This window comes from Clarias gariepinus, chromosome 11 (assembly GCF_024256425.1).
Source record: "Clarias gariepinus isolate MV-2021 ecotype Netherlands chromosome 11, CGAR_prim_01v2, whole genome shotgun sequence".
NCBI lineage: Eukaryota > Metazoa > Chordata > Actinopteri > Siluriformes > Clariidae > Clarias > Clarias gariepinus.
Genome location: NC_071110.1, coordinates 24,121,082 through 24,134,112, shown reverse-complemented (window position 1 = coordinate 24,134,112; position 13,031 = coordinate 24,121,082). Strand labels below are relative to the sequence as shown.

Sequence of the window (13,031 nt, the reverse complement as noted above, 5' to 3'; positions counted from 1 at the left end):
TTTGGAGCCTGTCACAGTAAAAAAAAAAATTCTATTAAAAAAATATCGTAGACATAACTGAATTTAATTAAATAGAATTTAATATGAAGAAATGAGAGGTGGCTGTAGTACATTTGCACAGTTCTATAAGTCCATTGCATACACTTTATCCACTTAACACTTCAGTTTACAGATACAGTAGGTACGGTATAGACAAAGATACTTAAAAAAAAAAAAAATAATAATAATGCATTTGTATTTATTATACGTATTCAGACACCACAAGAGAAAAAAATGTTGCAAAGTTGCTGTTGACAATTACAACTGTATTTTTAATTTGTTTATTTATTTTTGTTCCTTTTTAAAAAAAAAAACAACAACAACAATTGGCTGATTCATCTTAGTAAGAAACATTCAGTTCTTCATGGTTACAAAGTTCCCTTTGGTAGACTCATGATTTCAAAATCATGCTGTATACTGTATATACAGTATTTTCAAGTTTTCGAGTTTAAGTCAGAAGGTTTTTTTTTAAGTTCTTTCGGCTGTAATTTTTGGGGTTTTCTGTCTTTTTGAAAGACACATCATCTACCCAGATCCAGTCTCTTGGAGCATGAGATTAAATTGTCTTCTAACATGTCCTGATGCCTCACTCGCTTTATGTTTCCATGGAAAATATGATGCACTTTACTGCTTATTGTTCTCTTGTTAATCCTGCTGCCTTTGTGTTGAGTGACTCCTGGCTTCTTCTTCCCTTCATCATCATGTCTGAAAGCATGTTGTGAAACCTTGCATGGAACCGTCCAGAGAACTTTTCACCTGCAATTAATCAAACTGGTTATACTGACCGGGATGTTTAGTGTTTTGGAATTTTGCAGTTGCTTTAGAGCTGCTCCCATTCCATCAGTAGTTCGATGACGTTGTTGAACTTTAGGAAGTTACTTACCCTTTTCCATGGTTGTGAAACCACAGATGAGTTTTATAATGATATTAGTACTTAAAATTACTTAAAAAAAAAAAAAATGAGTAGAATTGGTTTAGGCGTAGTGGTTAGGACTGTCGACTTGCATCTCCTGGTTCCGGGTTCGATTCGTGCCTCAGGTTTGTGTGCATGGAGTTTGCATGTTCTTCCCATGCTTGGTGGGTTTCCTCCCACAGTCCAAAGACATGCAGATTAGACTAACTGGCATTCCCAAATTGCCCACGTGTGTGCCAAGTGTGTGTATGTGTCTTACGATGGACTAGCAACCTGAGGTCCGTTCTTCGTACGTCGCTTGACACATCCGAGATGAATTGACACATCTAAGATGAGATCATCGTGCTAATTACGATCCGGCTAAGTTGGTTCTTTGAGCTCACCTGTTGTTGATGATTAGTATAGCTGGACTGAGTTGTCTAGGATTATTGCGCGCTCGTGCGTTGGTTTAAAAGGCGATATGCATCGACAGTAGAAACACTGATCACAAGCCCTCCGATTGGTTGACGAAATAGAAAAAGAGCGGCTCAATTTTTTTTATAACACGTGTTATACGCTGAAATGCCCCCCTGCCATGGATTGCCCCCCCCCTACATAATCGCTATCAAATATTATATTAGAACATAAATTCATAGGTTAATGGTTTACAAATTACAAATTACATGAGACAATAAAATAAAATAAGCAATATGAAAATAAATATGTTGTATATGAAAAAATAGAAATATTATGTATACTTTTATATTGTTTATTTTATAATAAAATTAGTTTCGTCCAATTTATCATTATAAAATATTAATTTTTAATATATATAAATATTTATTAGCATATTTTTATGACAAACCCCTGAAAAATAAATGTTACAAAATAAACATTATACAAGAGTTTGTAATAATGGTCTCGACGGCTGTCTCATGCCTAGGGTTTATTATAATAGTAATATCATATTTGATAATACTATACCTATGAATTTATGTTCATATATAATATTTAATAGCGATTATGTGTGTGTGTGTGTGTGTGTGTGTGTGAGTGGGGGGGAACCATGGCAGGGGGCATATACTTTTCTTTTTCCACGTGAGTCAGTCATGCTCTTTAACCAATCAGATGTGACCTCGCCATTTCAACCAATCATAACCTGGCAGGAGCGCAGGCTAAATCCTGTTTACATGAAATAAACCTGCTCCCGAGCAGGTTCAAGCTTACGGATATGTTGCTATGACAACAAATGCTAGAAGCGCATCGAAGAACGAAACAATCCAAGATCAGGACAAATCCACAACAATCAAATCCAGCTAACTGAGTTAGCGACGTACGAAGAACGGACCCCTGCTCAGGGTGTACCCTGCCTGTTTGTTTGTTTTTTGGATAAATGGGTCTCAAACTCTAAACCCTAAAAATGGGTCTCAAGCCCTAACCCTACACTCTTGGTAAAGTTGCATCATAAAAAATGACACTAGAACCCACAGCTATGTCTAAAAGCAAATAATTTTCCCACATACAGTATAGGACAAAACAACAGTTTGCTTGAATTTAATAGGACTTATCAAAGCAAAAAGATTGAACTTCGGGCAATAGGTCATGTGTTCTAATCACCCATGATGCATAGTGGCCACTGTACAAGCCTCTGATGGCAGTGTTATGCTCTGGAGGTGCTTCTGTTGGTTAGGTCTAGGATCAGCAACGATATGTGGCAATAAAATTAAGTCAGCTGACTACCTGAGACTACTGAATGACCTTGAATTTGTTTTTTTCCCCCCTGATGACACAAGAGAAATGATTTTCACATATAAACTGGCCACCACATTTCATGCCATAAATACCGCTAAAGGTGGTCGAACTAAATAATAGACTGTGAAATAGGTTAACACAGTTACGTTTCCAATTACGTTTTCCCTAATTAAATTAGATATTGGAATATATGCGTTTATGCTTAGTAAGGCATACTTTAACTTTCCCATCACTGTATTCACTCCCCCATTTCTCCCTCATAAAAACATCCTTTTTCAAGTACTGTACTTCCATTATTTAAAAAAAGTACCCATTCTACCAGCATGAAATGCAAATAAACGCTGATAAAGTCAGACTCAGACCAACAATGGAAGTGTCACACTTTCACACCAGCTGTTAGGATGTGTCACGCTTCCTATGGTTGGCCTACCATCATTACTCAGCATCTGATGTCCATTTTCCACTTCACTGCACCAGAACAGAACATCAATACATCCAAAACAGCCTGCACTAACATCCCAGAATCTGACTCATTATCCTTCTAGGAATTAGACTTACAAAGATTTAAGTCTAAAGTGTTGAAATGAAAGGAGCTCTTTCCAGCCCCAAGCCACTTAAAAATTTATTTACACCTTAAAAGGCAGTACTTCTGTTGAAACACTAGCTACTACATCGAAAAAGTTCAAAATAATCTGTACTATATAACATTATATTTGGAGTGACAGAATCATGAAGTGTGCACTTTAACAAATCAGTCCTAATAACTCTTTAAAAAAAATCCAATTAACCATTTGTGCTTCTTCTTTCAACAGCGACACCTGCGATAGTACATTTTACTAAAAAAAGACAGAACAAAATGGTCTCTGTTAATTAAACCTGGCTGTGATTCATTTGATTCCTTTCATCTTAGGGTCATGTGATAATCTGCTGTTTTCTCTTTCTGTGCCAGGCACTTTAGAAACGGCCAGTGTTCTTACCAATGGGCACACGATGTTCCCGAGGCTGGACACCTTGTGTTTACACGTCAAAGTGGCAACCAGTGATCCGGATAACAAACCCTTCACCATACACAGTCACAGCAAGTACAACAAAATACTCTATACTGTACACGCTTGACGTGAGAATGTAATAACAAAAACAGGAACATGTAAATGTCAAAATACATTTGGGTGGACACTTCCGATAATGGTAAAGCAACAGGCAGATATAGAATTAGAAAAAGGAGCTGTTTTTGTTCCCCTCACACCTGATGTTATCAGTAAGTTTGCAAATTTCAAATCTGCAAAAATGCAATACGTCTGGAAAAAAAGGGGGGAAAAAAGAGAGAGTACATCTGAACAGGCACATTTCCAGCCTTTAACATGTAGTATCTACCCCAGTAAAAAAAAAAAAAACTAGATTAAGCTACTAAAGACAGCTAATGGCCAAAATGATCAGGTCCACTGTAGAAGGCGGGCTCATTATCTATGGCTGAATGGAGCAACAGTGCCACCTTCTGGATGGTGTTGTGCCATTCATCCACTGATATACAGAAGTGTTTCTATTACTGATTGAACAGCAGTCCATGTGTACACACATTCACAAAAAGGGAAGGGAAGTAATTTTAAAAAGCCAAAACCACCTGTATTTTTTTTTTTTTTGGGTGCAGACCATAACCCAAGCTCAAGATCATACTGGAGATCCTGAAGCTGAGAGCTGGCAAAGTGACCCTCTGTGCAAGTGCATCACTCTTAAAATAAAAGCACACAACACACTGATTCACTGTAACCCCAATGCCCTCGGGCCTTGGGGTGTGTCTTTTACCTTTACTTTGAGAGAAAAATACCTGAGTTTTAGTTTTTAAAATAGTTTTGAAATGTACACAAACAACTATAAATCATATACAACTGTTTGTCTAAACCATTAAAATGATATAAAATCATATAATTAGAAAAAGAAAAAGCTCTATCAAGTGTTAGTGAGGTATTAAGATCAGACTGCACACTTATATAGATATTTGACCGAGCGACTGATGCGGATTCTCAACAGACTAACAGTGATGGAGTAGTGCGTCAGTCCTCAGAGCTCTCCTCTGATTTCTCTTCATTCGCTGCTTTCCAGTTCTTCCTTTTTTTCCTTTCAGGCTCTGTTTGTGTTTCTATAACAGTTCTGCACCTCTTCCTGTGTGTCTTTTCTCTCCTCCTGTCAAATTCGCTGTCGTCTGTGCTGCTGTCCTCCTCCGTCGCTTTGTGTTTGTGCGCCTTTTTCCTTCTGTGTTTGCTTTTACCGCTTTTCCTCTTCGGTTTACTTTTGGCGCCGTCTGTCGCGCTGCTGTCTGACTCAGAGTCTGACCCTTCAGTCCTCTGCTTCTTTTTCTTTTTCTTCTTCTTTCGCTTTGAGGATTTCTTGCTCTTCTTATGTTTCTCAGAAGACATTTTGTCCTTGAAGTTTCGTCTGTGTTCAGGATCATCTGTCACTCTGTGTTAAGAAAAAGTAAAGTATGAGAAACTAAGTTGCTCAGATCAAATACGTCAGATATTATGCTACATAGCATCGACAAATGTGAAAGGAAATATTGGTTCAAAAGATGAAAATGGTACAAATGATCCGGATAACAAACCCTTCACCATACACAGTCACAGCAAGTACAACAAAATACTCTATACTGTACACGCGTGACGTGAGAATGTAACAACAAAAACAGGAACATGTAAATGTCAAAATACATTTGGGTGGACACTTCTGATAATGCTAAAGCAACAGGCAGATATAGAATTAGAAAAAGGAGCTGTTTTTGTTCCCCTCACACCTGATGTTATCAGTAAGTTTGCAAATTTTAAATCTGCAAAAATGCAATACGTCTGGACAAAAAAAAAAAAAAGGGAAAAAAAAAGAGAGAGTACATGTGAACAGGCACATTTCCAGCCTTTAACATGTAGTATCTATTCCAGTAAAAAAACAAAAACAAAACTAGATTAAGCTACTCAAGACAGCTAACGGCCAAAATGATCAGGCCCACTGTAAAAGGCGGGCTCATTATTTATGGCTGAATGGAGCAACAGTGCCACCTTCTGGATGGTGATGTGCCATTCATCCACTGATATACAGAAGTGTTTCTATTACTGATTAAACAGCAGTCCATGTGTACACACATTCACAAAAAGGGAAGGGGAAGTAATTTTAAAACGCCAAAACCACCTGTAGCTTTTAGATCACTTAACTGAATAATTACTGCAGTGATTAATATGTTTTAGCTGGCAGCAACTATTTTCTCAACAAAAGAAAACAACTAAAAGACTGCTGTAATCGCTGGAATTGGAATGAAAGGATGGTGCTGAAGCATCAATTTTTTTAATCAAAGAAATGTGGTTAGAAGAAAAGGCAAGATTAATGACCCTGATTAATAAGATTAAAGATCATTTAATCACTTTGGGAAGTTTAAGTGTTTTATAGTGAAAGTAGGACCATTTCCACATGCACAACATGATGGGAACTCACAAAACTTATACTAAACAGCTGTTGTGAAAGTGACAATAAGATTGTTGATGTCATGACAAATGTGTCCAGTAATCAGAGCTTTCCAATGAATTACTGTATTATTGTGCCCAGCATTTTTGTTTTGGCCAGAAATGTCGAAATTCTTTTAGCAACAATAACCAGATATAATTCCTGTGTATCCCTTTGCCTTAACAAAATTCAGAAAATTGTGCATTTGCATACAATAGGGATCCTGAGATAGACCCACTTACCTAACCTGAGTGTGTGTGTAGGATGTGTAGGATTAGTAGTGTGTGTGTAGGATGTGTAGTGTGTGTGTAGGATGTGTAGTGTGTGTGTGTGTGTGTGTGTGTGTAGAATGCGTAGTGTGTGTGTGTGTGTGTGTGTAGGATGTGTAGTGTGTGTAGTGTGTGTAGGATGTGTAGTGTGTGTAGTGTGTGTAGTGTGTGTAGTGTGTGTAGTGTGTGTAGTGTGTGTGTGTGCAGGATGTATAGTGTGTGTAGGATGTGTAGTGTGTGTAGGATGTGTAGTATGTGTAGGATGTGTAGTGTGTGTGTGTGCAGGATGTATAGTGTGTGTAGTGTGTGTGTGTGTGTAGGATGTGTAGCGTGTGTAGGATGTGTAGCGTGTGTAGGATGTGTAGTGTGTGTGTAGGATGTGTAGCGTGTGTAGTGTGTAGGATGTGTAGAGTGTGTAGGATGTTCAGTGTGTGTAGCGTGTGTAGGATGTGTAGTGTGTGTAGCGTGTGTAGGATGTGTAGTGTGTGTGTGTGTGTGTAGGATGTGTTCTTGTTGTCACCTTAGACTATATTTAGTTTATTTATAAAAGGTTAAGAAGTGAAATCAACATAAAAACTTGACTCTTACCCATCTGGATGAAACTCCTCAGGATAAAGCTCCTTAAAACCACTATGACCCCATCTAGTAGATTAAAATTAAATGGGTAATGCACATTGTAATTACAAAACTACATAATTCAAATACAGTGCAATTAATTATCAATAACTACGTGCAGACACTGACCTGTCTGGATCATTAGCCTCAAAGTCATAGAGTTTTCGCGTCCAGTAACGAGCTTCCCGGTCATCTCTCTCAGTAAGACATTCTCTTTCACCAAGCCTGTCACGTGTAGAGCCGGACTCTTTTAAGTAACGGTCACAGTGCATGCTGCTTCTAAAAACAGGACAGGTGTGAGTCAGGTAACAGTTTAAACTCACACAGTGTAAAGTAAAAAAACAAAGAGGACTTGAACCTTGTTCCCCAGCTTTGCTTCGATTCACGAGGAGTTGAGGTCTGTAGCTCTGTCTTCCTCAGCTTCCACATCTCAGATTCCTCTTGTATCTGTAATTATGCAACACAAAACATAAAGCAGGGTTTAAAAACACATGCAGTAAAAATGTGAATTTTTCACACTCCATTTGCCATAAATGTAAATTGTTTGATTGCAGAATCCATATAACTGGTATATTTATGACTAAATGAAGTGTAAAATACTGTTATAAAAAACTATCAATGACAGATCGGTGTGATAAGACCTTTCACTATTCCGACGTGAATTATTTTCTAATCACGGTATATCCTTAAGTGTGAAATTTGCAAACGATTTTTAAGATAAAAGCACAACATTCCACTTTTTTTCCATTTGCAGGTAACTTTAACATCGTTGAACATCAGCATGAGCTACTGTATAAGAAGCAATACCTTCACAATGCCTCTTTTTTTCTTTTAATCTTAGTTTACGTACTTTTTGTTCACAGGAATGTCTGCTACACCATTCCTTGCGAATTATTGACTACAGAAACAATAATATACAAGGGGCGTTGAAGTCAAACTGGGACTTGTGATGAAATCTCCTGTGAGTGAGGGTGTGTTCATTGGAGGAGTTTCTGGAAGGCCAGCATTTTAAACATGAAGCAGGCAGTTAGATTATGGCTCTGGCATCCTAAAAAAACGTTCTATCTTGATGGTGTCCAAGCACTAGTAAAACGCAGGGATTTATGTATTTATGTGACAGCGGATTATAGAGAAAATAATAGTAGGTTTTTCACTCCCATAGCTGTGTTCTTTTATTCTGTGCAATCAAAAGCCCTAGCTTGACTTAGACTTTCCTTATATTAGAACATAAATAATATAAACCTGTGAGGTTAATTACAGCCAGCACTACTTTCTAATAATAATAATAATAATAATAAAACACACTTTGAACAAGCCGATTCAAGAATTTAAAAAAGCGGTGACAAAAATTAAAACATCAAAAATAAGTTTCAATACATATAACATAAAATTAAGTGTTCGGACCTAATAAAAGGCAAATAAAAATAGTATTTAATCTCTGAGATTTAATCAAAAGCGAATAAACAGTGTGAAATCTCCTCCTCCATTCAGGTACGAATGACTGCAACAACTAAAGTTTTTGGCACTTCCTTGTATATTAGAGCACATATCAGCGGTAGATGAGCAGACATGCCAAAAACATGAATAACAAAAAGGGAAATAAAAGCCTGGAGTTGGTGACGAGCCTTGTTGTGGGCGTCTGTGTGCCTGATGACATTACGAAGCAGCACTTTTCCCAAAGGAACCTTCGCCATGATAACCTACAATTAGAGAAGAAAGAAGCACAAATTAAAGATGGTCAGATTTCATATGAATCAGTTTATGATGGTTTCAGGTTTTAGTAACGTTATGGATCCTTTATAATGGGTAATGTACACGAAAAGCACAGACATTCAGACTAATACTTGTGACCATTTTATATATACTGTATGTGTGTGTATAGACGTTAGGTTTTCACACCTTCTACTGCCTTCTAGACATATCTGATTACACAGACTTAATCCTAAATCACTGACAAACACTTTACACACTATAAACAGTGATCTACCGTATCTAGTCCTTGGTCATGAAGGACGCTAGCTGATGTTTTGCTAATTCTTCCACACGCTAACAAGCTCTTTGCTGCTCGAATAAATGAACTCAAAACTATTCATTTGTTACGCAGACATTATCGTACACGTTTGTGACACTATGCCACATAAGTTAAATAACATATTGAAATAAAAGTTTTTCCGTGTTTACCTAAGCAACCTGGACACCACCGAGCCTTTCGTTTCAATACAAACTTCGTCTTTTTTCTTCTTCCTTCCAGGTTTAATGGCGGTTGACAAATAACGTTTGTGGTGAAATACCGCCATCTGCTGTGCTGGAGTCAGATATACCAAAATTAGTGGACAATTTAGACACCAAAATATTTGAAAATTTTAATCTTTATTTGATCATTTTCTGTTATATATTATCGAAAAACCAGTAATAAACTGTCAAATAATTTGATTCGTCCAGCTCAAACAACAAAGGTACACTTTTTTATGAGATATTCTGGTCTGCTTGGCGCAACCCTGTTATAAATAATCAGGGGAAAAGTATATTTTAAAATATTGCTTAATACATTTTTTACCTTTAATTAAAGAAAGTCACATTAACATTGAATTCTCATTTTATTTCAGATAATGCTTGCCTTATATTAGTTTAAACAACTTTTGAAATATATCTTTCTCAACTTTTTGTTAATCACACGTTTATTTTTTTACTCATGTAAGTATTTATTTTCAAATAATTGCCCAAACAAATTATGCATGTAATCATTGAAAATTTTAAAATTAATTTAGGATTATTTTATGAAAAAAAAAATTAAACGGGGTTGAAATCAAAGTAACAGGTTTGCGCATAGTAACAGTATCCACGGTTGAATAGATACATTTCTTTTGATTGTAGATCAAAGACATAAATGTAACAAAGAACGAATGTTATTTAATAATATTTAAGAGAATGAATTCTGTATGTATGAATGATAACAATCAACAAGACCACGAACTTGAGGTCAAATATTTAACAGACATACAGTACATTAAAAATAGCCATGCTACACTAGACTGATTTGATAATGTTTTTAATAAGCATATGTCATAATGTTCATGTTTAATTTTTTTGGCTGGCAAGAGTATCCCATATATCTCTTGCGATGGCCATATGGCATGAGGTAACATTCTCTAGGGGAGAAATAAGGGTCAACATATCCTCAAAGGGATACCATAGAAGATGGACTCTTAACAGCCAAAAAAAAAACTGTTTATCCCCCTGATCTTATTCACCTCTTAGATGATCTCTGGGTAGATAGTGTGGTCCTACCCCAGGGCACACCATTTTCCCACCTCCTCTGGACTATGCAGATAAAAGAGTGACCACCTGGTGGAGCCTCATCGTGGATGGTACAGCTGGAAGGTCAGCTGGCATTTCTTTCACTTCATCCTCCACAGCTTGCTTATGAATGTAAAAGAATTTCACCATCGATTGTCCTTCACTCAGAGATTGGTACAGTGACAGTGGTGTAAATACTGTATATCAACAGGGTTGCAAGTAACAGGGTTGCAAATCAATGCTAATTTTAGCTCTTTTTTTTTTAATAGATGCAAGCTGTGGAATGCATTACTGTCAAGGTCAGTTAAACTTAGTTATATAAACAAAGAAGGAAATCTTTGAATTTTGTTTTTTTGCCTTACTCTGATAATATGAGTAACAAAGTTGCGCTGTTTAGAGTGACACACTCACTTAAGGTTGAAGAGGGTGAAAAAACATGAAAAATAGAAGAGAGGACTTAGCCTTGGTCTACCCATGGTGTAAGATGATTGTTGATGTTACTTCCTCTGTTTCATGTGACTCTTTTTTCCTTCTTACACTGTAAGGCTAAATGGTTTTGTAGCAGGGTTGCAGACATGTTGTTGGACACAAGGGCATAATTAAATTTATTTAAAATGTGTTGATTATTAAAGAAATGTTAAAACATTAAATTGGAAGAGACATATATCAACAAAATTATACCAATTTTTTTTAATACTTATTTTATATTTAATAAAATAAAAAATATTTCATATTTTCTCTCAAGGCAAGTATAACTTAAACAACAAGTGCATGATTTAGCATTTTGTTCTATGATTATTTGAAATTTCACAGCTAGGACTGACACGGTCCTCCAATTCTGGAATGTCTCCACTGTGGAGAGGCAATCAAATAATTTTTTATTTTTTTTTATTTCACTCATTTCCTCATGTATTCAGCATCAAGTAATAATGTTATTATTAATAGAAATAGTAATAATGCAAAAGTTATATAAATAATATTATAATCAACAATGCACACTTTGTGCAAATGAATACATGCAAGTCGTGTTGTAGGTTCTGGCAAAAGCATCAACCGGTAACCTGTTCTTGATGACTTTGTAAATACACTACTTTAGAAATAGAAACCATAAACCTCAGAAATATATTTAAACAAACACACACTGCTAGTTTATTGGGTCCACAATGCTCAAACTAATGTAGTTTTTTTTTTTTTTTTACATTTTCTTGCATTGCCTGCAAATCAAATTAGTCAATTGATATCAGATTAAAAAAATCCTGTTTCTTCAGCTCTTAGACATAAGAATTGTCTGGCAGAAGGACAAGTCTGGCCTTGTAACTCAAGTTAACCACATAGACGTCTACTGCCTCCAGTTCTTTCACTTTCATTTCTCTAAGCCTCGGAAAAACTAACAGAAACATTGTTACCCTTGCCATAACAACCACTGTTGCCAAACATATTGAGTCATTCATATTCAGTATCCGTTTTATCCTGATCTGAGTCACGCACCAAGTCTCTAAAAACAGGTGCAGTTTTTAATATGTAAAAAATAAGAGTGAAAGTTATTTAATTAATTAATGTGTATGCTGGTCATCCTGGATCTGGAGACTTTCCAGCAAGCTTGGAAAACCTCTTAAATGGGACGCCTGAAGGAAACTCATGCAAGATCATGAAAGGACATGAAATCTTTGCACAGCCAGAATGAAAATAATATGAACCCACACAAATATGTACTGAGATGCCAAGATAGGAGAATAAAGCTGGGGAACAATGAGCATCTTAAAGTTTGACACCCTAGAGATAGAGCAGTCATATACTGTAACCTTTAAGATATCCAAAAGCTAAGTTATGTGATACTGGAATGTGACACATTTGTCTTTATAATTTAAGCTCCTGTTGACATTCTTCTGTAATGGGATCTGGCCTTTGATAGAAGACTAGGTAGTACTTAGGGCAATTATTTGAAACAAATCATTAAACAAAAGTTGTCCAATCTTTAAATGTGCTCCAGTGTCATAATCCTGGGTTCACTTTAACATCTACCTGATTCCTGTTCAGTGCTAGTAGGTTGGGAACCCATTTCCATAGACCCACCATATTCATGTTTATGTATGTATATATAAGTATGGTTATTTAAGCAAGATGTTTCAAGCCTCAAAACTACTATGTACTTGGTGATTAAAGGAGAGCACAAGTGTTTTTAATAACCTGGGCAACAATTGTAAACATATACTGTACAAGTGTAACGCACTATACGTATGCATTTGTATGTAAGAGGGACGTTTAAGTCAACCCCAGACGTGTGGTGAAACTACAGAAGACATCAAGCACAGTGATGAGACTTGTTACAATGAAACATTTAATTGATGCATATTACCCACTGCTGTCACTTTACTGTGAATGTTCAGCCAGTGGAACACGATAGATAGCAATCATTTATGAGCACCACATGCACAGTACAGGAACTCGTCTGGGAGTTATTGCTCCATCTCCCATACAGTCCTGGCCTTGCTGCAAGCCATTTCTACATGTTTGGGCTATTAAAGGAGTTCTTGGGAGGCCAGTGTTTCAGACGTGATGGAATTCAAGCACTAGTGAAAGGCTTGCATATGTGCATTAGTGTGGCAGGGGGCTGTATAGAGAAATGAAGAGTTTTTACTTTCATACCCGAGTTCTGTCATTGTACACATTCAAGAAGTCCT

The 13,031-nt window shown here is 36.5% G+C and overlaps 1 protein-coding gene across 1 annotated transcript; it reads right to left on the bottom strand.

The window, feature by feature from the left end:
• Nucleotides 1-4,440: 4,440 nt before the first annotated feature.
• nkapd1 (NKAP domain containing 1) lies at nucleotides 4,441-9,356 on the bottom strand. The gene is made up of 6 exons (XM_053507293.1): nucleotides 9,235-9,356; nucleotides 8,679-8,753; nucleotides 7,412-7,500; nucleotides 7,183-7,332; nucleotides 7,027-7,080; nucleotides 4,441-5,140 (listed from the first exon to the last, which is right to left on the bottom strand). Exons 2-6 carry the CDS (start codon nucleotides 8,745-8,747, stop codon nucleotides 4,735-4,737), a joined length of 768 nt encoding a protein of 255 aa, XP_053363268.1. The 5' UTR covers nucleotides 8,748-8,753; nucleotides 9,235-9,356; the 3' UTR covers nucleotides 4,441-4,734.
• Between the last annotated feature and the right edge of the window lie 3,675 nt (nucleotides 9,357-13,031).

Coding starts and splice junctions, on each gene's coding strand:
- nkapd1 (XM_053507293.1), bottom strand. CDS start 8,747: ATGGCGAAGGTTCCTTTGGGAAAAGTGCTGCTTCGTAATGTCATCAGG. Junction 7,501..8,678: donor ACACAGACGCCCACAACAAG/GCTCGTCACCAA, acceptor GCATAATTACAG/ATACAAGAGGAATCTGAGAT. Junction 7,333..7,411: donor AAGCAAAGCTGGGGAACAAG/GTTCAAGTCCTC, acceptor TCCTGTTTTTAG/AAGCAGCATGCACTGTGACC.